Below are 25,486 nucleotides of genomic sequence, written 5' to 3' on the forward strand. Positions count from 1 at the left end.
ACTGTGAGCCCACTGTTGGGTAGGGACTGTCTCTATAGGTTGCCAACTTGTACTTCTCAAGCGCTTAGTACAGTGCTCTGCACCCAGTAAGCGCTCAATAAATACGATTGATTGATTTTCAAAATAGCATTTGTTAAGCACCATGTGCCAGGCGCTGTACTAAGCGCTGGGGTAGATAGACGACAAGCAGGTTGGATATAACGTGTTTCCCACATGGGGCTCAGAGTCTAAGTAGGAGGAAGGGCAGATGTTGAATAGCCATTTTACAAATGAGGGGGCAAGCGCAGAGACGTCTATCTCACTGGCAACCTCTCGCCCATGTCCCACCTCTGGTCAACAGACATTCAACTCTGCCCCACCGCCTCATTAAAAGCACATCTCTTCCATGGTAGCGTGGCTCAGTGGAAAGAGCGCGGGCTTTGGAGTCAGAGGGCATGGGTTCGAATCCTGACTCCCCCACATGTCTGCTGTGTGACCTTGGGCAAGTCACTTCACTTCTCTGAGCCTCAGTTACCTCATCTGTAAAATGGGGGTTGACTGTGAGCCCCACATGGGACAACTTGATCACCTTGTAAACCCCCCAGCGCTTAGAACAGTGCTCTGCACATAGTAAGCGTTTAACAAATGCCATTATTATTATTATTATTATGATGCCTTTTCTGAGCGCCCTCGTTTCCTCCCGCCCACTCCCTTCGGTGTCAACCTTGAACTTGGATTTGCTCCCTTTCTTCACGCCCATTCCCTCAGCTCACAGCACCTATATGCACGTCCGTATTTCACTTATTTAAATAAATGCCCATATCCCCTCTGAACTGTAAGCTCGCTGTGGGAAGAGAACGGGTCTACCAAAAATGTTATATTGTACTCTCTAAAGTAGAGTGCGCCACACGCAATAAGTGCTCAGGAAATGCGATGGACTGATTTCGGTGATGGCAGTCCCAGCAAGAACTGAGATCAGTGATGTTCATCCATTCGTTGGTTTTTATTGAGCACTTCCTGCGTGCAGAGCACTGTACTAAGCGCTTGGGAAAGAACACTACAGTAATAAAGAGAGACACTCTCTGCCCACAACGAGCTCACAGTCTAGAGGATTTCTCCCCACTGCACAATTCCAAACTGCACCTCTCCTGGCTATTAAACCATGAAATTGGTCTCTGTCAGTGTTTTTTTTTCCAGATCCTCAATATTCTGATTCTGGTGATCCAAACCTTCACTGTCATGGAGCATGCCAGGGCTTCAATCTATAAACCATTAGTAATAATAATAATAATAATAACAATGATGGTATTTGTTAAGCGCTTCCTATGTGCCAAGCACTGTTCAAAGCGCTGGGGGAGATACAAGGTATCAGGTTGTCACAGTCAGTCTCCATTTTACAGATGAGGTAACTGAGGCCCAAGCACTTAGTACAGTGCTCTGCACAGTATATACAGTGCTCTGTATATATGTATATATGTTTGTACATATTTATTACTCTATTTGTTTATTTTACTTGTACATATCTATTCTATTTATTTTAACTTGTTAGTATGTTTGGTTTCGTTCTCTGTCTCCCCCTTTTAGACTGTAAGCCCACTGTTGGGTAGGGACTGTCTCTATATGTTGCCAATTTGTACTTCCCAAGCACTTAGTACAGTGCTCTGCACATAGTAAGCGCTCAATAAATATGATTGATGATGATTGATGATGATGCACAGTAAGCACTCAATAAATACAACTTTATTGCTTAAGTTGACTTAATACAACTTTGATGCTTAAGCGACTTGCCCAAAGTCACACAGCTGACAGGTGGCGGAGCCAGGATTCGAACCCACGACCTCTGACTCTTTCTACTAAGCCACTCTGCTTCTTGGTATTTATTGAGGGTTTACTCTTTGCAGAACACCGTACTAAATACTCGGGAGGGTACACTCGAGTTAGCAGACCCAATTTCTGCCCTCAAGGAAGCTGCAAACTAGTGGACTTCCTTGCCTTCAAGGGGTTCTACAAACAATCTGCTACACCTTGGGATTGTCTCAGGCCTGATTATCTTGTATCTACCCTGGTGCTTAGCACAGTGCTTGGCACATAATAAGTGCTTAATATAGTCCACAATTATTATTACATTTTCCATTCTGTTGAGATTTCCAATAGATAGTAGCGAGGCTCAGTGGAAAGAGCAAGGGCTTGGGAGTCTGTGGATGTGGGTTCTAATCCCTGCTCCGTCACTGGCCTGCTGTGTGACCTTGGGCAAGCCACTTAACTTCTCTGTGCCTCAGTTACCTCATCTGTCAAATGGGGATTAAGACTGTGAGCCCCAGCGCTTAACAAATACCATCATTGTTATCATTATCCCAGTACTGTGGGCTCTGATTCATGCCAGCGTGACAATGGATAAGCACAGCCCTGGCAGTCAGAAGGACACGGGTTCTAATACTGGTTTTGCCACTTGTCAGCTGTGTGACCTTGGGCAAGTCACTTTTTTAAAAAATAGCATTTATTAAGTGCTTACTATGTGCAAAGCACTGTTCTAAGCGCTGGGGGGGTTACAAGGTGATCAGGTTGTCCCTTGGGGGGCTCACAGTCTTCATCCCCATTTTCCAGATGAGGCAACTGAGGCCCAGAGAAGTGAAGTGACTTGCCCAAAGTCACACAGCTGACAATTGGCGGAGCTGGGATTTGAACCCATGACCTCTGACTCCAAAGCCCATGCTCTTTCCATTGAGCCATGCTGCTTCTCTAATAATAATAATGGCATTTGTTAAGCACTTACTATGTGCAAAGCACTGTTCTAAGCGCTGGGGAGGATATAAGGTGATCAGGTTGTCCCACGTGGGGCTCACAGTCTTAATCCCCATTTTCCAGATGAGGTAACTGAGGCCCAGAGAAGTGAAGTGACTTGCCCAAAGTCACACAGCTGACAATTGGCGGAGCCGGGATTTGAACCGATGACCTCTGACTCCAAAGCCCGGGCTCTTTCCACTGAGCCACGCTGCTTCTCTGTGTCTCACTTACCTCATCTATAAAATGGGGATTAATTTTGTGAGCCCTATGTGGAACACGGACTGTGTCCAACCTGATTAGCTTATATCTACCCCAGAACGGTGCCTGGCACATAGTAAGAGCTTAACAAGTACCATCATCATCATACTGTCACGGTCTCCGATTCATATTCCACATTGCCACGTGCCAACTGTATTTCTTCCCACCACTTTAATCGGTGGAAAGTTCTTATCTATTTCTTTTTCTTTATATATCTATGACTTTCACATATTCCCCCAAATTACACACGGTCTTCCTTCCAAATCCCAGCAAAGATGAATGTGTCATGGGCCGCTTATCTCTAGCCTTCCAGGTATCTCCCTCTCCAGGGCCAAGCGACCAAACGCATGGCTTAGTACAGTGCTTTGCACACAGTAAGTGCTCAAAAAATAAGTTTAAGAAGGGCTGCCTTGAAATACTAACATTTCTGTCCAAATTGCTCTCATTCAAAACCCTAGCCAAGCGAGTCAGGCCCGCGTCCAGCCCTTCAAACAGGACCACTGATGCTCAGAAAGTGTGCGTAGTTAATACACTACCGTGGTTCTTTTTCTCTTGGATCAGTCCTCAGCCATTGCTTTTAAGACTCCGAAAACGTGCCCTTTCTCATGCAACTCCTCACCCCGGTGCTATTCCACCACCCAACAGCCATTTTATTTCAAACCAAGGAGAAACAGTTCAGCATAGGGAGAGAGAACTGGAGACAGGGGAAACAAGAGTAATTTTCCTCTGATTTTTTTGCCAACAATACTGAAATATTTATAAAAATTCGTCTCTCACAACTGCACTTAAGAAACCCAAATTAACCGACCGTATTGAGAGCTCGCTGTGTGCAGGGTACCGTACTAAATTCTTGGGACAGTACGCTATAACGACATAAAAGAGTTGAAAAGACGCTGTAGAAGAACGAGCAAGCCCATCAAAATTTACAAATGGGAAATACATTTTCTTTTCTCATTTCGGGTCTAATTGAATTTATGAAGATTATTTCAACGTGGCTTCCTTTCCTCGAGAGCCGTCATTAAGAAAAAGACTACTTACCCAGAAAAAGAAGTTGAAGATAAACATTGAGTATTTTATACAGCCACTCACGCCTGCCATTTTTAAAATGGGCCAAATTCTTTGAATGGAGCTGTTCTTTTCAGGTGTCCCTCTCCTTCTGAGCAGAAATATGTTCTGGATCAAGTTGCCTCCTACTGCCTGCACTGTAAAAAAAAAAAAGACAAACAGGAAAGAGAGATAAAGAAAAAAAAAGGACAGCTCCTCTTCCTCCAGTGGATAAAAAAATAAACAGGAAATCAAATAAGGCGGGGTGCTATCTCACGGTTGGAGGCTGGGCCAGGGATTTCTGGCTCCTTCCTCAGAAATAAAACGACATGGACGTCGAATTTGAACAACGAAACTTTATTGGTCAGTTGATTCCCTGAGGGCACTGTACTAAGCGTTGGCTTGTTCTGTGGCATGAATATTTGCCTTTCCAACAGCAGAGGGTTGTGTTTTTTTCCACAAAGGAAGAAAGTGATTGACTTTTCTTTCTAGGAAAATCAATCAATCAATCGTATTTATTGAGCGCTTACTGTGTGCAGAGCACTGTACTAAGCGCTTGGGAAGTACAAGTTGGCAACCTATACAGTCCCTACCCAACAGTGGGCTCACAGTCTAAAAGGGGGAGACAAGAGAACAAAACTAAACATATTAACAAAATAAAATAAATAGAATAGATATGTACAGGTAAAATCATCATCATCATCAATCGTATTTATTGAGCGCTTACTGTGTGCAGAGCACTGTACTAAGCGCTTGGGAAGTACAAGTTGGCAACCTATACAGTCCCTACCCAACAGTGGGCTCACAGTCTAAAAGGGGGAGACAAGAACACAAAACTAAACATATTAACAAAATAAAATAAATAGAATAGATATGTACAGGTAAAATCATCATCATCAATCATATTTATTGAGCGCTTACTATGTGCAGAGCACTGTACTAAGCGCTTGGGAAGTCCAAGTTGGCAACATATAGAGACAGTCCCTACCCAACAGTGGGCTCACAGTCTAGAAAGGGGAGACAGAGAACAAAACCAAACATACTAACAAAATACAATAAATAGAATAGATATGTACAGGTAAAATAGAGTAATAAATATGTACAAACATATATACATATATACAGGTGATATATATAAATCAGTCAATCAATCGGTGGCATTTATTGAGCGCTTACCGTTTTCCAAGCATTGTACTAACTGAAAATTTGCCCTGCTACATCAAAACTGGTTTTTCTCTACAAAGGAAGATTTTCTTTATTTTCATCTAGGAAAGCCAGTCCGTCAATCAACGGTATTTATTGAGCCCTTACTGTGCGCAGAGCACTGTGCTAAGCACATGATACCTGCCCATAAGAAGCTTACAGTCTATAGATGGAGAAATGTTAAAATTAATTATAGATGGGGGGAAATAGTAGAATAAAGGGATATAGTCATAAACGCTGTGAAGGAGAAAAAACGGCATTGCATGAGAATCTGTTTCTTGCTTTTAAATATAAAAGGACAGAGGGAATTTATTTTTCAATTCACTGAAATTGATAGCGACAGGTCCAGTTGTCTTTGGAAAACCTTTTTCTTGAGGTGAGCGATTTCTGTCCCAAATGCTGCCTTCCAGACTGGTGAGTCTTTGGAGTCACGAGTTCAAATTCCGGCTCTGCCAATTGTCAGCTGTGTGACTCTGGGCAAGTCACTTAACTTCTCTGTGCCTCGGTGGCCTCATCTGTAAAATGGGGATGAGGGCTGTGAGCGCCTTGTAGGGCAACCTGATCACCTTGTAACCTCCCCAGCACTTAGTGCTCTGCACATAGTAAGCGCTTAATAAGTGCCCTCATTATTCACCTGTCTACATGTTTTGTTTGGTTGTCTGTCTCCCCCTTCTAGACTGTGAGCCCGTTGTTAGGTAGAGACCACCTCTATATGTTACCGACTTGTACTTCCCAAGTGCTTAGTACAGTGCTCTGCACACAGTAAGCGCTCAATAAATACGATTGAATGAATGAATGAATGAATGAGTCAGCTTCAATACCGAACTTATATACTGTGCTCACTGGCCTTAAAGAAAACATTAAGCGATATCAACAGAACAGGGCTCTGAATTTGCTAAGGGAATCAATCAATCAATCAGTCAATAGGATTCAGTGATCATCTACTGCCCTGAGCCCTTTGGGGAGTACAAAAAGTGTTGTCAAAAGCAGGGTGCAAAATAGTTTAACCGGTGTAAATAGGCCGCAGGGTTCGAGAACCCAAGGTGGTGATGCAGATAGGAAAAATAATAATAATAATAATAATAATAATAATAATAATGGCATTTATTAAGCGCTTACTATGTGCAAAGCACTGTTCTAAGTGCTGGGGAGGTTACAAGGAGATCAAGTTGTCCCACGGGCGGCTCACAGTCTTAATCCCCATTTTATAGGTGAGGTAACTGAGGCACAGAGAAGTTAAGTGACTTGCCCCAAGTCACACAGCTGACAATTGGCGGAGTCGGGATTTGAACCCATGACCTCTGACTCCAAAGCCCAGGCTCTTTCCACTGAGCCACACTGCTTCTCTCCAATCAATCAATCAATCGTATTTATTGAGCGCTTACTGTGTGCAGAGCACTGTACTAAGCTCTCCCAAAAATGACTCGGAGACATGAGTTCAGAAAGAGCAGTAAAGGAGGAAGGTTGAGAGGGACGAGCGGCAAGCAGCCCCAATCCCATTCCCACTGTGTCTTTTATTGAGTTACAGCAAAGCGGGAGCGAGCAATGGGAACCTCAGGGAACCAATTAGGACCAAAATGATGTTATAAATTCTCATTAACCTCTGTTCTCACTGCCTTGTACAGGATGTCGTTATCTGCCCTACGACCTTGCACAGACAGGTATTACTTGTTACTGGCCTTGAAGACACCCTGTTGTTGAGCCTTGCATAAAATACAAAAAGGAGTTGCTCTCGGCCTGCACAAAATGGAGGGTTACTGTCGGTATGCACAAAATGGAGTCAGTCATGCCAAGTCCGCTGGCGGACAACAGGTAAGTAGTAATGATAATAACTAATTATAATTGTGGTATTTGCTATTATTATCATCATCATCATCAATCGTATTTACTGAGTGCTTACTGTGTGCAGAGCACTGTACTAAGCGCTTGGGAAGTACAAATTGGCAACATATAGAGACAGTCCCTACCCAACAGTGGGCTCACAGTCTAAAAGGGGGAGACAGAGAACAAAACCAAACATACTAACAAAATAAAATAAATAGAATAGATAATAAAATAAATAGAATAGATAGTAAAATAAATAGAATAGATAATAATAGCATTTGTTAAGCTCTTACTATGTGCTAAGCACTGGGGTAGATACAAGGTAATCAGGGTATAATAATAATAATAATAATGGCATTTATTAAGTGCTTACTATGTGCAAAGCACTGTTCTAAGCACTTGGGAGGTTACAAGGTGATCAGGTTGTCCCACTGGGGGCTCACATTTAATCCCCATTTTCCAGATGAGGGAACTGAGGCCCAGAGAAGTGAGTGCCCAAAGTCACACAGCTGACAAGTGGCGGAGCCGGGATTTGAACCCATGACCTCTGACTCCAAAGCCCGGGCTCTTTCCACTGAGCCACGCTGCTTCAAGTGGTATCCCACTTGGGGCTCACAGTCTGAATCCCCATTTTACAGATGAGGTAACTGAGGCCCAGGGACGTTAAGCGACTTCCCCAAGGTCCCACTGCAGATAAGTGGCGGAGCCGGGAATAGAACCCACGTCCTCTGACTCTCAAGCCCGGGCTCCTGCCGCTAGGTCACCCGGCTTGGGATTACAAGGGATTCTCAGGCTACTGCAAATAGAAATGTTGGCAGAGTGAGAGCTGAAGTTCACATATCAGACGCTCTCCACTTCACTGTAAAAATAAAACAGGTCTAAGTAGGTCTGGTCCTGTTCAATTTACCCTGCCCTACCACGCTTCAAGATTCAGCTAGCAACTCTTCCAATCCCACTGTGGTATATAATCAATCAATCAATCGTATTTATTGAGCGCTTACTGTGTGCAGAGCACTGGACTAAGCGCTTGGGAAGTACAAGTTGGCAACATAGAGAGACAGTCCCCACCCAACAGTGGGCTCACAGTCTAAAATGGGGTGACAAAATCAAACATACTAGCAAAATAAATAGAATAGATATGTACAAGTAAAATAAATAGAGTGATAAATATGTACAAACATATATACATATATACAGGTGCTGTGGGGAAGGGAAGGAGGTAAGATGGGGGGGATGGAGAGGGGGACGAGGGGGAGAGGAAGGAAGGGGCTCAGTCTGGGAAGGCCTCCTGGAGGAGGTGAGCTCTCAGTAGGGCCTTGAAGGGAGGAAGAGAGCTAGCTTGGCGGATGGGCAGAGGGAGGGCATTTCAGGCCCGGGGGATGACGTGGGCCGGGGGTCGATGGCGGGACAGGCGCAATAATTAATTATTATTATTATTATTATTAATATTATTATATAATAATAATAACAGTAATAATAATACATTTATTAAGCACTTACTATGTGCCAACCACTGTGCTAAGTGCTGGAAAGAGCCCGGGCTTTGGAGTCAGAGGTCAGGGGTTCAAATCCCGGCTCCGCCACTTGTCAGCTGTGTGACTTCGGGCAAGTCACTTCTCTGTGCCTCAGTTCCCTCATCTGTAAAATGGGGATTAAGACTGGGAGCCCCCCGTGGGACAACCTGATCATCTTGTAACCTCCCCAGCGCTAAGAACAGTGCTTTGCACATAGTAAGCGCTTAATAAATGCTATCATTATCAAGCGCTTAGAACAGTGCTCTGCGCACAGTAAGCACTCAATAAATACGATTGACGGTGATCGGTTACAATCCCTGTCCCACATGGGGCACGCCGCCTAAGTAGAAAGGAGAACAGGTACTTGATTCCCATTTAACAGATGAGGGAACTGAGGCACAGGGAAGTTAAGTGCCTTGCCCAAAATCCCACAGCAGGCAAGATGGCAGAGCGATATCTAGGTCCTCTGACTTCAAAATCAATGCTCTTTCCACTAGGCCCTGCTGGGAAACTCAGCTCAGTAGGCCGCAAACATCTTCAAAAGCCTTTGAAGCAGTAAATCAGGAACGGACCACGTTCCGGAGACATTTGCTCAAGTAGACATGAAAATAATTTGGAATTGCTTTGGTTTTCTCCAGCTTTAGCGTCCAAACAGCACGTTGCTAAATCTGCAAATCCCTTCATAATTGTTGTTGAGGAAAACCCCTCCATGGGTTGTAGGTTTGTACGGAACTTCGGCTTTTTACTAAAGCTGGAAAATGTGTCGATCCAATGTATTTTAGTGTCAATCCATTAGCACTAGGCTAAATCTGCAAAGTTGTATAGAAGCCCACATCTGAAAACGCTGCAAATGAAGCAGCGTGGCTCAGTGGAAAGAGCCCAGACTTGGGAGTCAGAGGTCATGGGTTCTAATTCCGGCTCCGCCGCTTGTCAGCAGTGGGACTTTGGGCAAGTCACTTAACTTCTCTGTGCCTCAGTGACCTCATCTGGAAAATGGGTATTAAGATTGTGAGCCCCCGGTGGGACAACCTGATCACCTTGTATCCTCCCAGTGCTTAGAACAGTGCTTTGCACATAGTAAGCACTTAACAAATACCATCATCATTATTATTATTATTATTATTCATAGGGTTTGAATATGTTGCCAACTTGTACTTCCCAAGCGCTTAGTACAGTGCTCTGCACACAGTAAGCGCTCAATAAATACGATTGATTGATTGATTGATTTTCATTGACAACGCTGAACTTAAAGCTGTCATCAAATTCTGCGACCTGTCCAATGATGCTCTGATAGACAGAGAGCTAGAAAAGAGAATCAACAAGGCCAGAGTGGCTTTTGGCAGAGTGCATAACAGAATATATTTCTATAATTCTATTTATTCATTCATTTAATCGTATTTATTCAGCGATTCCTGTGTGCAGAGCACTGTACTAAGCGCTTGGAAAGTACAATTCGGCAACAGAGACAATTCCTACCCAACAACGGGCTCACAGTCTAGAAGAGGGAGACAGACAAAGCGTGGCTCAGAGGAAACGACACAGGGCTTGAGAGGCAGAGGTCATGGGTTCTAATCCCGGCTCCGCCACTTGTCAGCTGTGTGACTTTGGGCAAGTCACTTAACTTCTCTGGGCCTCAGTTCCTTCATCTGTAAAATGGGGATTCCTTCATTCATTCAATCATATTTATTGAGCGCTTACTGTGTGCAGAGCACTGTACTAAGCACTTGGGAAGTACAAGTCGGCAACATATAGAGACGGGCTTAAGCCAACAACGGGCTTAAGACTGTGAGCCCCACAGGGGACAACCCGATTGCCCTGTATCTCCCCCAGTGCTTAGAACAGTGCTTGGCACATAGTAAGCTCTTAACAAATGCCATTATTATTATTAAGCGTTTAGCACAGTGCTCTGCACACGATTAAATGAATGAACAAAAACCAAGTAGACAGGCATCAATAGCATCAAAATAAACAGAATTATAGATATATACATATCATTAATAACATAAATAGAATAATAATAATAATGGCATTTATTAAGCGCTTACTATATGCAAAGCACTGTTCTAAGCACTGGGGAGGTTACAAGGTGATCAGGTTGTCCCACGGGGGGTCACAGTCTTCATCCCCATTTTCCAGATGAGGTGACTGAGGCACGGAGAAGTGAAGTGACTTGGCCAAAGTCACACAGCTGACAATTGGTCACACAGAGAAGCAGCTGTGGCTTAGTGGAAAGATCATGGGCTTTGGAGTCAGAGGTCATGGGTTTGAATCCCAGCTCTGCCACTTGTCAGCTGTGTGACATTGGGCAAGTCACTTAACTTCTCTGGGCCTCAGTTCCCTCATCTGTAAAATGGGGACTAAGACTGTGAGCCCCATGTGGGACAACCTGATCACCTTGTATCCCCCCAGCGCTTAGAACAGTGCTTTGCACATAGTAAGTGCTTAACAAATACCACCATTATTATTATTATTATTATTATTATTATTAATTGGTGGGGTTGGAATTTGAACTCATGACCTCTGACTCCAAAGCCTGTGCTCTTTCCACTGAGCCATGCTGCTTCTCCATAATAATAAATATGTACAAATACACACAACTGCTGTGGGGAGGGGAAGGGGGTAGAGCAGAGGGAGGGAGCAGGGGCGGAGGGGAGGAAGAGCAAAGGAAAAGGGGGGCTCGGTCTGGGAAGGCCTCCTGGGTGCCCCCCTTCTAGACTGTGAGCCCGTTGTTGGGTAGGAATTGTCTCTATCCGTTGCCAAATTGTACTTTCCAAGCACTTAGTACAGTGCTCTGCACACAGTAAGCGCTCAGCTCAATAAATACGATTGATTGTACTTCCCAAGCGCTTAGTACAGTGCTCTGCACACAGTAAGCGATCAATAAATACGATTGATTGATTGAGTAAATGAGTAGAGCAGACACAGGGCATCCGTTTCCATTTCAAGTTCCAAGACTATGAGGCATTGTGACACTGAACCTCCTAAGTGCCCAGGAAAACTGCTTTAGGGTGCCCGTCTCCTAGAGATTCCCAATCTAAAGGACTTGGCAGGATGCGGTGCTTTGGAAGAGAAAATAAGAGGAGCCAATTAGCTTGGCCTGACCTTACGTCCTAAAGCAAACATTTCTCTGGAGTGTCTTCACAGAGAAAAGGATTTCCACTGATTGACTGATCAGTTGATTGAGTAGATTCACAGATAAATGGCTCCTTTGCTGCTGAATCTCCCACCAGTTTGAAGTGTAAAGGGCTGAAACGGGAACTTAAGTACAGTAGACAGGCACCCTGAAGGATAACCTACATTACCACGGCGAGGGTTATGATTGGACTTTCAGACTTCCCAAGCGCTTAATACAGTGCTGTGCATGCAGTAAGCGCTCAATAAATACGATTGAATGAATCGAATGAATGAATCAAGAAGAAAATTACCCATATATAAGCCACAATGGTGAGTTCTTCATATCCTCTTCTTATAAGGAAAATGAGCGTCTGTAGTTTTTCTCCAAAAGAACACTTTGAAGTCACTCCCTAAATTTTCCAAATGTCATAAAAGGATGTGAAGTATTAGCCGCCGAGACACAGGTATTTAGAATTATTAGAATTTGAAGATAGGGTGTGTTCTGGGGAGAAGAACATAGCCGTCTTTGATCAGGTGAAGGATCTCCTCTTCATCCTCCAGCACAAGGTGACGTGATTTATCCCTGGAGAGATGCCCACAAGCTCCTGTTGTAGAAGAAGGAAAAGAAAGCTCCTTCTTTCCCTCCCTGAGCTGCTGATGGAAGCAGGATCCTGCTTCTATTTTCCACTTCTCCTTCTGTGGCAGCTCCTCTGCGTACGTTTCTATTTCTGCGCGTGCTTTCTCCAGTTGCCCAGAGCCCTCACGACAAGGCAGCGAGTTGACAATCGGCTATCCCGTTCCTATTTTACCCCGCTGATTTCTAGTACAACCCAGCTCGCACACTTTATGCCTCTCATGCCAACCTACTCGCTGTATCTCAATCTCGTCTATCCTCCCTCTAGTCTGGAACTCCCTCCTCCTTCATAAACACCACATACACCAGAGAAGCAGCATGGCCTAGTAGAAAGAGCACGGGAGTGAGAGTCAGAGGACCTGGGTTCGAATTCCACTTCCTCCACTTTCATTCATTCAATCGTATTGAGCGCTTACTGTGTGCAGAGCACTGTACTAAGCGCTTGGGAAGTACAAGTCAGCAACATAGAGAGATGGTCCCTACCCAACAATGGGCTCACAGTCTACTGTCTAGAGAAGCAGCGGGGCTCAGTGGAAAGAGCCCGGGCTTTGGAGTCAGAGGTCATGGGTTCAAATCCGCCACTTGTCAGCTGTGTGACTTTGGGCAAGTCACTTCACTTCTCTGGGCCTCAGTTACCTCATCTGTAAAATGGGGGTGAAGACTGTGAGTCCCCCGTGGGACAACCTGATCACCTTGTAACCTCCCCAGCACTTAGAACAGTGCTTTGCACGTAGTAAATGCCTAATAAATGCCATCATTATTATTATTATTACTGCGTGACCTTAGGCATGTCACAACTTCTCTGTGTCTCAGTTCCCTTATGTGTAAAATGGGGATTAAGAATGGGAGCCTTACATGGGACAGGGACTATATCCAATCTGATAATCATTTATCTACCCCAGCAATGAGTACAGTGTCTGGCACTTCATTTATTCATTGGTATTTATTGAGTGCTTACTATCTGTGGAGCACTGCAATAATGATAATAATAATGGCATTTATTAAGCGCTTACTATGTGCAAAGCACTGTGCTAAGCGCTGGGGAGGTTACAAGGTGATCAGGTGGTCCCACGGGGGGCTCACAGTCTTAATCTCCATTTTACAGATGAGGTAACCGAGGCACAGAGAAGTGAAGTGACTTGCCCAAAGTCACACAGCTGACAAGTGGCGGAGCCGGGGTTTGAACCCATGACCTCTGACTCCAAAGCCCGGGCTCTTTCCACTGAGCCACGCTGCTTCTCCTACTAAACTACTCCTACTTACTAAGCTTCTCCTACTGTACTAAGCTCTTGGGAGAGTTCAACAATAAAAAGACAAATTCCCTGCCCACAACTAGCACTTAACAAATACCATAAAAAAAACACTTTCTCCACCTTCAAAGTCTTATATTGATGCTACTGATACCTGCTCACTTGCTTTGTTTTGCTGTCTGTCTCCCGCTTCTAGGCTGTGAGCCCACTGTTGGGTAGAGATTGTCTCTGTTGCTGAATTGGACTTTCCAAGCGCTTAGTACAGTGCTCTGCACACAGTAATCACTCAATATATACATTTGAATTAGTGAATGAATTAAAATCACATCAATCTCACAGTCTTCATCCCCATTTTACAGATGGCTCTTTCCACTGAGCCACGCTCAGTGATTGACTGAAGTGATTAAAATCACACAAGATGTTTCCCCTGACTAAAAGCTCATTTCCCCTGCTCGCTCCCTTCTATATCCAACATGTACTTGAATCTTTACCCTTTAAATCTTGATATTCACCCCACCTTCAGCCCCACAGCACTTATATAAACATCCATAATTTCTATTAATTTCTGCCTCCTGCTCTAAGCTGAAAGCACTTGGTGGGTAAGGAAAGTGTCTATCATCTCTGCTATATTGTACTTTCCCAAGCACTAAGGACACTGCTCGGCACACCTCATTCAGTTGTTTTTATTGAGCTCTTACTGTGTGCAGAGAACTGTATTAAAAGCTTGGGAAACGGACACATTCTTGATCCACAGTGAGCTTACAGTCTACAGTCTTGGAGTAAGCACCCAATAAATAGCATCAATTGACTGATTAGGGCTCGACTGATGAGATCGCAAGTTTCACGGTGCAGGGGGGGAATCCTGGGTCACAAGCAACCCCCGGGGGTCATCATCAAGGGCCGTTCCAGCCCAGATTTCCCTGGAGATGCTGCAGCTTATAATAATAATAATAATGGCATTTGTTAAGCGCTTACCACGTGCAAAGCACTGTTCTAAGCGCTGGGGAGGATACAAGGTGATCAGGTTGTCCCCCGTGGGGCTCACAGTCTCAATCCCCATTTTACAGATGAGGGAATTGAGGCCCAGAGAAGTTAAGTGACTTGCCCAAAGTCACACAGCTGACAAGCAGCTGAGCCAAAATTAATAATAATAATGATAATAATGATGGCATTTATTAAGCGCTTACTATGTGCAAAGCACTGTTCTAAGCGCTGGAATAATAATAATGACAGCATTTGTTAAGCGCTTACTATGTGCAAAGCACTATTCTAAGCGCTGGGGAGGTAACAAGGTGATCAGGTTGTCCCACGGGGGGCTCACAGTCTTAATTCCCATTTTACAGATGAGGTAACTGACGCACAGAGAAGTGAAGTGACTTGCCCAAAGTCACACAGCTGACAATTGGCAAAGCTGTGATTTGAACCCATGATTTCTGACTCCCAAGCCCGTGCTCTTTCCACGGAGCCATGCTGCTTCCCAGCAGCGTGAGGGAATAAGAGCCATGAGGTCGGCCAAATTCCTGGCAGGATCGCTGAAGGTTTTTCCACTCTTGCAACTGTGGCTGTTGAAAACACCGTCCTGAGTGTCGTTAAATTTAGGAGGCACGAAAGGGCGGGGCATCCAAGAAACTGCAACAGGGGGGTGTCTACTACCCCACTCCTGCCATGTCCCTATCAGCCTTCTGCTAGAAATCTGTAAGTGTGTAGAGGGCAACTGATACTTTCTTCCCTCAGAGAATAACATCTACAGGCTGGTATTTTACTGCCACCCCGACACAGGAGGCAAGGATGGTTAACTTTGAGCATTTGAAGCAATCGGTGGTATTTACTGAGTGCTTACAATGTGCACAGCACTGTACTAAGCGCTTGGGAGTGCTGCCCCGCAGCATTTATATCAGTGAATTTCTCCCCTTGTAAGCTCGTTGTGGAGAAGGGACGTATCTACCAGCGTGGCTCAGTGGAAAGAGCGTGGGCTTCGGAGTCAGAGGGTGTGGGTTCTAGTCCCGCCTCGGCCAGTTGTCAGCCGTGTGACTTTGGGCAAGTCACTTATCTTCTCTATGCCTCCGTTACTTCATCTGTAAAATGGGGATGAAGACTGTGAGAACAGTGCTTGGCACATAGTAAGCACTTAACAAGTGTCATCAGTATTATTATTATTATTATTACTACCAACTGTGTTTATTGTACTGTCCCAAGTGTTTAGGAGAGTGCTGTGCGCACTGTAAGAACTCAAAGGCTTTACTGATTGGGGAAAGTGTACACACAGTAAGTACTCAATAAAATGGCTTTATTGATTGGGAAAGTACAAAACAACAGTGTTTGTAGACACACAACGAGCTTACAGCCCTCATATTTTCTGAACTCTCTGGTCTTTGAATGCAGAAATTACATCACCAAAGACTTCGGGGCAAATTGAGTTCCTCTTTCTTACTGAGTTTCTCATTCTTATCCACTACACCCTGAGAAACAATGTGGCCCAGTGGTAGAGCACTGGCCTCAGTGTCAGAAGGTCAGGGGTTCTAATCCTGACTCCGCCACTGTCTGCTGTGTGACCTCGGGCAAGTCACTTCACTTCTCTGTGGCTCATTACCTCATCCGCAAAATGGGGATTGAAACCATGAGCCTGATGTGAGACAGGGACTGTGTCCTCCCTGACTGGCCTGTATCCACCCCAGTGTTTAGTACAGTGCCTGGCACATAGTAAGCGCTTAATACCATAATCATTATTATCATTGCTCCCAGATGGGTGGGTTGGGTGGGTGAGACTGGCCTGTCAAAGAAGATCCAAGGTGCAGTGGGAAGGAAGGAATCCTGTTTTTCCCTGAAAGGTCACGTTCACACTGAGTAAGACACTTTCGGTACTTGATGAGGATGAAGTCCTAATGACTCACAGGTGTTCCAAATGTTACGGCACTTTACAAGACAGCAGAGCTGTGACACCCCCTTGACATTTTGAGCACTTTCCAACGTGCCCTGCCCTGAGGTCATTTTTGTGGGTTCAGTGGTACTCCGCATATCCTGCCCTTCGTGGGGATAATGCTTTTCTCATAAATACTCGCTGAATGAGTCACACACGCACCCAAGCACACTTAGACGCACTCCCTCAATTGGGGCAGATGTGGAAACAATTTCTACAGACTGCAGTGAGCTGTGATGGGCAACCCTGTTTCCAAGGCAATGGCCTCCAGGGTACTCCCAGAATAACCTGGCCCCAGGCACCATTGCTAAGGTGCCTGGGAAGAGTTTTAGAAACCCTCAATTCCCTCTGTATAATTAACATTTCACTTAAATGCAGGAGGGTAACAGGAATGAAAACTTCCAAGCACTGGTGGGGTCAGAGGTATTTTCTTCCTCCTGCAATTTGGCCCTGATTTCCTAGTCTACTCTCAACAATAACTGGGTATTTGTTAAGTGCTTACAATGTGTCAGGCTCTGGGGTTAGTTATGTAATAATCAGCTCAGACACAGTCTCTGACCCACATGGGGCTCACTGTCTTAGAGGCAGGGAGAATATTAAACCCCATTTTACCGATGAGAAAACCGTGGCCCAGGAAGGTGTGTTGAGTTGCCCAAGAACACACAGCAGGCATATGGCAGAGCTGGAAATATAATTTAAATCCCTTGACTCCCAGATCGATGCTCTTTAGACTAGAGCATGCCATTTCAATGGAGCTGCAGTGTCTTAATCTGTAGATGCTAGGGAATGTCTTCCCTGGAAAGCTTTGTGAAGAAATAGCAGAATCAAAACAGAACAGTACTTTCAAATCCTCATTTCTGGTTCAATGAGAGGGAAAAACCTGAAATGCATTGTCCTGAATTATTAAAATTAAATGATAACTTACTGCTGTCAAATGACTATTTTTAAGGCACCTACCATGTTGATCCTTTTTTTGTTTTTATCCATTCGAAGTCTAAGCCCGACTCTGCTCCAGGCTGAGGGCTCTCTGAATTGATTCTTTGTCCTCTATGAAGAGAATGATTCACAAAAGTTAACGGGGAGACTGTTCTCATTATGCTCTGCTAGGGTCTCAACAATTTTGTATTTAGAAAGTTTTCACAACCATTGATCTGCCCACGGTACCAAAGCGCCCAAATCTCAGGAAACGCTGCTAATAAACACAATCATTCATGGAGCGGGGTCATGACCAGAAATAATTCAAACAGGGGTCAGTCATTCAGTGACCGAGCCACGGTAAAATATAAGAAAGTTCTCATTCTGGAACCGAACACGTAAGGTCAGTCCCAATGGTCTCGGTTTAAATTTCAAAACTTCTCTTCGATTCTTCTCCCAGGGTCTGAATTGCACACCAAAGCATTGGCAGACTTTTGCCTCAGACGGTGTACAATGGCAACATCATAGCCAAACGTTTCCCAGATCGTCAGGTGCAAATGGAGTTCAGCCCAGCCTAGGACAGCGCTATGCAGCTGCCTGATCCCTTGAGCAGGAAAGGGAAATACGCTCGCTTTCAAAGTCCTTTTCACCCCCGCTAAAGGAACTTTCTTTTAGCTATAAAAGATTGCCCTTAGCCAGACAGAAAAATAACAGATGAGTTCCTGGGAAGTTTAGGAGGAACGAGGCTTAGTGGAAGGAATCTGGCGTTTGAGTTCTAATCCAGCCTCTGCCACTTGCCTGCTGTGTGTCCTTAGGCAAATCTCTTCACTTCTTTATGCCTGGCTTTCCTCATGAGATTAAATATCTGTCCTCCCTTCCCTTTAGACTCTGAGCCCCAAGTGGTACAGGGACTGTGTCTCATCTGCTTGTACTGCATAGACACTTAGCACAGTGCTTGGCCCATAGTAAGAGTTTAACAAACCCCACACCCTTCATTATTCTGTGCTCTGAAGAGTGGGGACCAGTTTCTGCTGGAGACAAAAGGGGAGAACAGGTAATGAATCCTCATTTTGCCGATGAGGGAACTGAAGCACAGAAAAGTTAAGTGACTTGCCCAAGATCCAACAAGAGAAGTGGGGGAATTGGGATTAGAACCCAGTTTCTTTTACTCCCAGACCCATTTTCCTTCCACTAGGCCATTCTGGTCTTCTGTTTCTTCCCTTCCTTCCCCTTCATGTGTCTCTCCCTCTCTCCTTGTTGTCCCTCCTATTTAGACTGAGCCCCCCAAGTGGGACCGGATGATCTTGTATCTACCTTAGCGTTTATTACCATGCTTATCTTAACTAATATCACATTTATTATTTTATTATTATTATCATCACCATCATTAAGAGGAAGGCGGGAGACTTACTAAGTCACCATTCAGCCACTGGCCTTCTCCTTCCCCTTGTACTACAGGTCCCAGCATGAACATGACTGAAGAGAGAATGCGAGTGTCCCAAAGGTCCCAGGCCTGAGGCTTAACCATTGTTTTCTGCGGGAAAATCCACCATCTTCTCTGCTACCACTGTGGCACTTCCTTCCTCACTGCCACCTGGCCCCAGGAAAATGGGTCCTTTCCAGGTGGCGATCCCAAGGAGTTCTGCTGGAGTCTGAGGATCAGGAAACTGCCACTGTCAGTTAGGGCCTATGGGACAAGCCAGCCATAATCGACTTTCAAATCGATGGTATTTGTCAATAGTATTTATCTATTTGTTTGTTACTGGTATGTGTTGAGCACTTACTGTGTGCCAGGTACTGAACTAAGCACTAGGGAGGACACAAACTAATCAGGTTGGACAGAGTCCATGGTCCGACATGGGGCATACAAGAGACACTATCATGTGCAGCCAGGAGTTTTGTAAAAGGTAGATCCACAGCTGTGAACCTAGGACGGGCACAGATTTATCTTTACAGACACTCAAGGGTACGTGGAAAGCAAAATCAGCAGCCCCGATCACTTGTTTAAGGACATGATCTAAGAGTCCCATAGCATGGGGGAACGTATTTAGGGATAGTCCCTTCCCCCTTTTTCCTTTCTCTTGATCATATCCCAGAGAAACCACCGTGGGCCTGTCAACACTGAGTTGACTGCTCCGCCCCTTGCAGCTCTTGAGGATTTATTATTCCCCCTTATTTCTCAGAGTGATGAATCACGGGTGATCTTTCCAAAGGCAAAGTGAGATTGGAAAAAATCAACATTTGATAAAGATTGAATGGAGGGTAAGTATGTGATTTGTGCTTCGACGGCTCCTCCAGACCCTCGACACCATTTCCACATCCCCATAAGGTCCCCAGATGAGTCTTGGATACCGAAAGACAAAAGCATCTTTGTTCTGCCCTTTAGGTGGAAGGTCTGGGCTAGCGTTTTGGAACAGGAACCTGAAGCCAGACTCAAAAGTTGCCTTCGCTCAGAGATTCCTGCAGTATCCAGCCCTCTATCAGCTGGCCAGGACTTATGTTTCCAGACTAGCGTCCCACGAATATACCACAGATGTATTTTTTCCCAGACATTTGCACACTTCCCAGATGAGTCACTGCGCCCAGACCCTCAGACATAATGATCCAAAGCCCCTACTCATTGATAGTAGGATTCCACTCTTCTTTCACCCAAATGCAGAGGAGTCTGGGATCTTGCAGCTGGGAAAATTATCTCCTCAGTAATAGTAGTAGTAAGAGTAGCAGCAGTAACACTGCTAAGTGCCTTGCACACTGTAAGCGCTTAAATACCATAATTATTATTATTAATAAGAGTAGTAACAGTAGTGGTAGTAATTGTAGCAGTCATCATAATGATATTTACTGAGCATCTATTCATTCATTCAATCGTATTCATTGAGCACTTACTGTGTGCAGATCACTGTACTAACAAATGCAATAATAATAATATTGGTATTTGTTAAGTGCTTACTATGTGCAAAGCACTGTTCTAAGCACTGGGATGGTTACAAGGTGATCAGGTTGTCCCACGGGGGGCTCACAGTCTTAATCCCCATTTTACAGATGAGGTAACCGAGGCACGGAGAAGTTAAGTGACTTGCCCAAAGTCACACAGCTGACAATTGGCGGAGCTGGGATTAGAAGCCATATCCTCTGACTCCAAAGCCCACGCTCTTTCCACTAAGCCATGCTGCTTCTTAGTATATACTGTACTAAGCACAACAGAAGCATAAGACATGTTATCTGCCAACAGAAAGCTTACCCTCCATCATCATCATCAATCGTATTTATTGAGCGCTTACTATGTGCAGACCACTGTACTAAGCGCTTGGGAAGTACAAATTGGCAACATACAGAGACAATTCCTACCCAACAGTGGGCTCACAGTCTAAAAGGGGGAGACAGAGAACAAAACCAAACATACTAACAAAATAAAATAAATAGAATAGATATGTACAAATAAAATAGAGTAATAAATATGTACAAACATATATACATATATACAGGTGCTGTGGGGAAGGGAAGGAGGTAAGATGGGGGGGATGGAGAGGGGGACGAGGGGGAGAGGAAGGAAGGGGCTCAGTAGGGAAGACAGATAGAACTATTTGGAAGCAGTGGAATCAGGAAAAATAAAATAAAATTGAGCAATCAGTCTAATGTACAGATTTACACAGTTGCCGTGGTTGGTCACAAATAAACACACAAGTGCAAGAGGAAGGCTGAAGGGCTAATAACGTTTGGTGAAATTTGTTGGGGAAGGCACTTGGCTCCTCGAATACCAAACCTAGTCACTGTACCTCGAACTCACCTCCTTCTCACTATCTCTTGCTCAGACCCTCCCTCCTTTCTGGAGTTCCCTCCCCTTCCCATCCAGCAGATCACCAATCTCCCCTTCTTCAAAGCCCTAGTAAAATCGTATCTCCTCCAGGAAGTCTTCCCTGTCTACTCACTCGTGACCCCACCTTATGTTCCCCATTATTGAGTCATCTAGGCATTTGAGTAGCAGCGTGGCTCAATGGAAAGAGCACGGGCTGTGGAGCCAGAGGTCATGGGTTCAAATCCCGGCTCCACCAATTGTCAGCTGTGTGACTTGGGACAAGTCACTTCACTTCTCTGGGTCTCAGTTCCCTCAGCTGTATAATTTATTCATTCATTCATTCAATCATATTTATTGAGCGCTTACTGTGTGCAGAGCACTGTACTAAGCGCTTGGGAAGTACACGTTGGCAACATATAGAGACGGCCCCTACCCAACAGGGGGCTCACAGTCTAGAAGGGGGAGACAGACAACAAAACAAAACATATTAACAAAATAAAATAAATAGAATGAATGTGTAGAAGTAAAATAAGTAGAGCAATGAATATGTACAAACATATATACATATATAAAATGGGGATTATGATTGTGAGCCCCCCCAGGGTACAACCTGATCACCTTGTAACCTCCCCAGCACTTAGAACAGTGCTTTGCACATAGTAAGCGCCTAATAAATGCCATCATTATTATTATTATTATTGAGTCTGTATCCACTCACTCTTCCTCTCAGCCCTTAAATACATATCTTTCTACGCAGTTGTTCCTCCTACCTACAATTTCTTTTAGTGTCTGACTCCCCTTCTAGGTTGTGAGCTTCTTGAGGGCAGCGATCATGTCTGCTAACTCTACTGTACTCTTCCAAATGCTTAGCACCATGCTCTGCACAGAGTTATGTGTTCAAAAAATACTATTGATTGATTTAAGCCTTGTTAGAGGAGGTGACATTTTAGGAGGGCTTTGGAGGTGGGGAAGTTTGAGTTCTGGTTAAATTGGTGGAGAAGGGAGTTCAAGATCTGGAGAGACTGTGAGCAGAGAGAGAGGCAGAGAAGACAAGAGTATCAGCAAGGACATAAAGAGTGAGTGGTTGATATCGGCTGGAAAACTTCCAAACACCCTTCATCTTGAAAGTTCCTTTCATTTACGATTCAAGGATAGTCGGTTCTCAGACTTCACGGTCCGGTTTTACAGTCATCTTTGGTCTGATTGCTCTGGAGATTATACTGAATGCATCTGTAGTCTATCTTTGTCTTAACTGTTCTCACTAAGTTCCTGTGCTCAGAGAGGAAGCGAATATGCACATTTTGATCAGCTAAAAAAGAAATAAATGGCAAAAAAAAATTTTAATCAAAACTCCTCCCCAAACAAAAGCAATACATACCCCCCTCACCCACACAGAGAACACCCTAGCTCCCTTGGGTTAAACCCAGCAAGTGAAAGGTGAAACACAAACTCATTATTTTTTATGGCAAAGTCACAGACAAGGGATGTACACTGTACATACATAAGATTAAGTAACAAGTGTTCCATCACAAAACACACTCTGTATATCTTGACCCAAGGTTGAACGATTCCACATGAATTCCTCACCAGATGTGAGGAGTCCTTTTATAAGAAAAAGGCTTTCCTGCATATCCCCTTTTATTTTCTGCAGAAATGCTGATTTGATGTTGAGCCTTTCTATTGTGTCCAGAAAACACTATTATGTCACTGTGAACAAGGGATTTTTCTATTCCCAAGCCCTAACAGTATCATTCAGTCCTTGAAAGAAAAATGAAACCATGTATGCTCTCTTTCATCCTCCCTGGGAAACCCTGGGAAATTTTCATTTTCTTAAATAATGACTTGCCATTTTTCCAAATCCCAGTGAGTCCTGGGCCTTGCAGAAGTTCTTTTCATTCTGACCATTTTTAAGGAGATGTGAAAATTCGGAGAGATTACTTTATTGTTTATAAATACTGCCCTTCAAGTTTGGTAACAACAATTATTTGATTCAAAAATTTCAAACTTAAATGTGACCTAGTAGAAAGTGTGGGAGTTGAAGGTCCTTGCCTGCTATGTGACTTCTCTGTGCCTCGGTTTTCTCATCTGCATAATAGGATTCATTCAATGATATTTATTGAGTACTTACTGTGTGCAAAGCACTGTACTAAGGCTTGGAAGAGTACATTACAATAATAAGCAGTTACCTTCCTTGACCCAAATGAGCTTACAGTCTAAAGGAGGGAGACAGACATCAATACAAATAAATAAAATAAAATTACAGATATCTAAATTAGTGCTATAGGGCTGGGAGAGAGGAAAAACAAAGGGAGTAAGTCAGGGTGACGCAGAAAGGAGTGGAAGATGAAGAAAAGTACCTTCAATAAGTAGGCAATGTACCTTCAAATAGGCTTTGAAGGAGGGTAGAGTAATTAATTATCTGTCGGATTTGAGGAGGGAGGGCATTCGAGGTCGGAGGCAGGACGTGGTGATGGGGAAGCGGCAGACCTGGGATTACAACTAGGTCCTCTGATTTCCAGGTCCCTACTCCTTCCATTAGGCCACACTGCTTCTCACTGATTAAAGCCTCTTTATGCTCAAAGGATTTCAGAAGGAGTTTCACTCAGTCATTCGTATTCATTGAGTGTCTACAGTGTGCAGAGCACTTTGCGAAGCACTTGGGAGAGTACACTATATCAGAGTGAGTAGATACGTTCCCTACCCACAAGGAGCTCTCTAATGGGGGGAGACAGGCAGAAATACATTACAGATATGTATGTGAGTTTGAATAAAGTGTGCAAATCTAACTGCAAGGGTGATGCAGGAGTGAGTGGGAGAAGAAGAAATGAGGCCTTGGTCAGGGATGGCCTCCTGGAGGAGATGTGCTTTTATTAAGACTCTGAAGGTTGGGAAAAGTGATCATCTGTCGGATAGGGTGAGGGAGGCTATTCCAGGCCAGAGGCAGGATATGGGCGAGCAGTCGTCAGCAAGAGAACTGAGATTGAGGTCCATGGAATAGGTTGGCATTAGACAAGTGCTTAGTAGTGCTCTGCACACAGTAAGCGCTCAATAAATATGATTGAATGAACTGAATGAATGAATTAGACAACCAAAGTGTGCGTGCTAGGTGGCAGTGGAAACCGGAGAGGCAAGGTGGGGCGGGGGGGCGGACTGTGATTGAGTGCCTTAAAGATGGGGATATCTGTGGGGTAAGATGGGGTAAGGAGGCAGAAATGATTGAGTGCCTTAAAGATGGGGACATCTGTGGTCTGGTGGATTTTGAAGGGAGAGGGATTTCCTGTCAGGAGAAAGGGTGTGAATCGGGGGTTGCAGATGGGAAAGTTAAGAATGAGGCACAGTGGGGAGGTAATCTTGGGAGAAGCGGGGGGCGTGCAATAGGAGAAGCAGCGTGGCCTAATGGATAGATGAGAAGCAGCGTGACTCAGTGGAAAGAGCATGGGCTTTGGAGTCAGAGGTCATGGGTTCAAATCCCAGCTCCGCCAATTGTCAGCTGTGTGACTTTGGGCAAGTCACTTAACTTCTCTGGGCCTCAGTTACCTCATCTGTAAAATGGGGATTAAGACTGTGAGCCCCCGTGGGAGAACCTGATCACCTTGTAACCTCCTCAGCGCTTAGAACAGTGCTTTGCACATAGTAAGTGCTTAATAAATGCCATTATTATTATTATAGATCACGGGCCTGGGAGTCTGAAGGACCTGAATTCTAATCCAGGCTCCACCACTTGTCTGCTGTGTGACCTTAAGCAAGTCATTTCACTACTCTGGGCCTCAGTTACCTCAACTGTAAAATGGGGATTAAGACTGTGAGCCCCATGTGGGACAGGGACTGTGTCCAAACTAATTAGCTTATTATCTACCCATTGCTTCCCATAGCTTTTTCCATTACCTGGCACATAGTAAGTGCTTAACCAATGCTATTTTTTTAAAAAGAGAGAGCACAAAGATATCCATCAGAGATTTCTGTTTGATTTGGAGATGACTGGGTAATTATTAGAGGTTTCTGAGGAGTGGCAAAACCTGTGCAGAACCATGTTTTACAATGATGATTCCAACAGCAGCAAATAGGATAGACTGGAGAAGGGGGAGGCTGGAGGCAGGGAGGTCACTGAGGAGGCTGATAAAATACCTAAGTTGGGATATAATAAACACCCGGACCAGGATGATGAGACTTTGGATGGAGAAATTGAGGCAGATTCAGGAAATAATATGGAGGAAAAACTGCCAGAATTTATTCATTCATTCATCCAATCGTATT

General features: G+C 44.4%; 1 protein-coding gene across 7 annotated transcripts in view; it reads right to left on the reverse strand.

Moving 5' to 3' along the window:
* The window catches only part of TSPAN8 (tetraspanin 8), a 219,432-nt gene that overhangs the window by 69,486 nt on the left and 124,460 nt on the right, over positions 1 to 25,486 (reverse strand). For 3 of the 7 annotated variants that reach the window (XM_038756599.1, XM_038756598.1, XM_038756604.1), the window contains exon 2: positions 4,060 to 4,223. In XM_038756599.1, the coding sequence (XP_038612527.1) occupies positions 4,060 to 4,223 (164 nt within the window). Of the gene's footprint in view, positions 1 to 4,059; positions 4,224 to 4,342; positions 4,384 to 12,031; positions 12,333 to 17,478; positions 17,569 to 25,486 lie in introns of those variants that run through there. The other 4 variants (XM_038756600.1, XM_038756603.1, XM_038756601.1 and 1 more) reach the window with 4 other exon arrangements.

The sequence above is a fragment of the Tachyglossus aculeatus genome, chromosome 14 (assembly GCF_015852505.1).
Source record: "Tachyglossus aculeatus isolate mTacAcu1 chromosome 14, mTacAcu1.pri, whole genome shotgun sequence".
Taxonomy (NCBI): domain Eukaryota; kingdom Metazoa; phylum Chordata; class Mammalia; order Monotremata; family Tachyglossidae; genus Tachyglossus; species Tachyglossus aculeatus.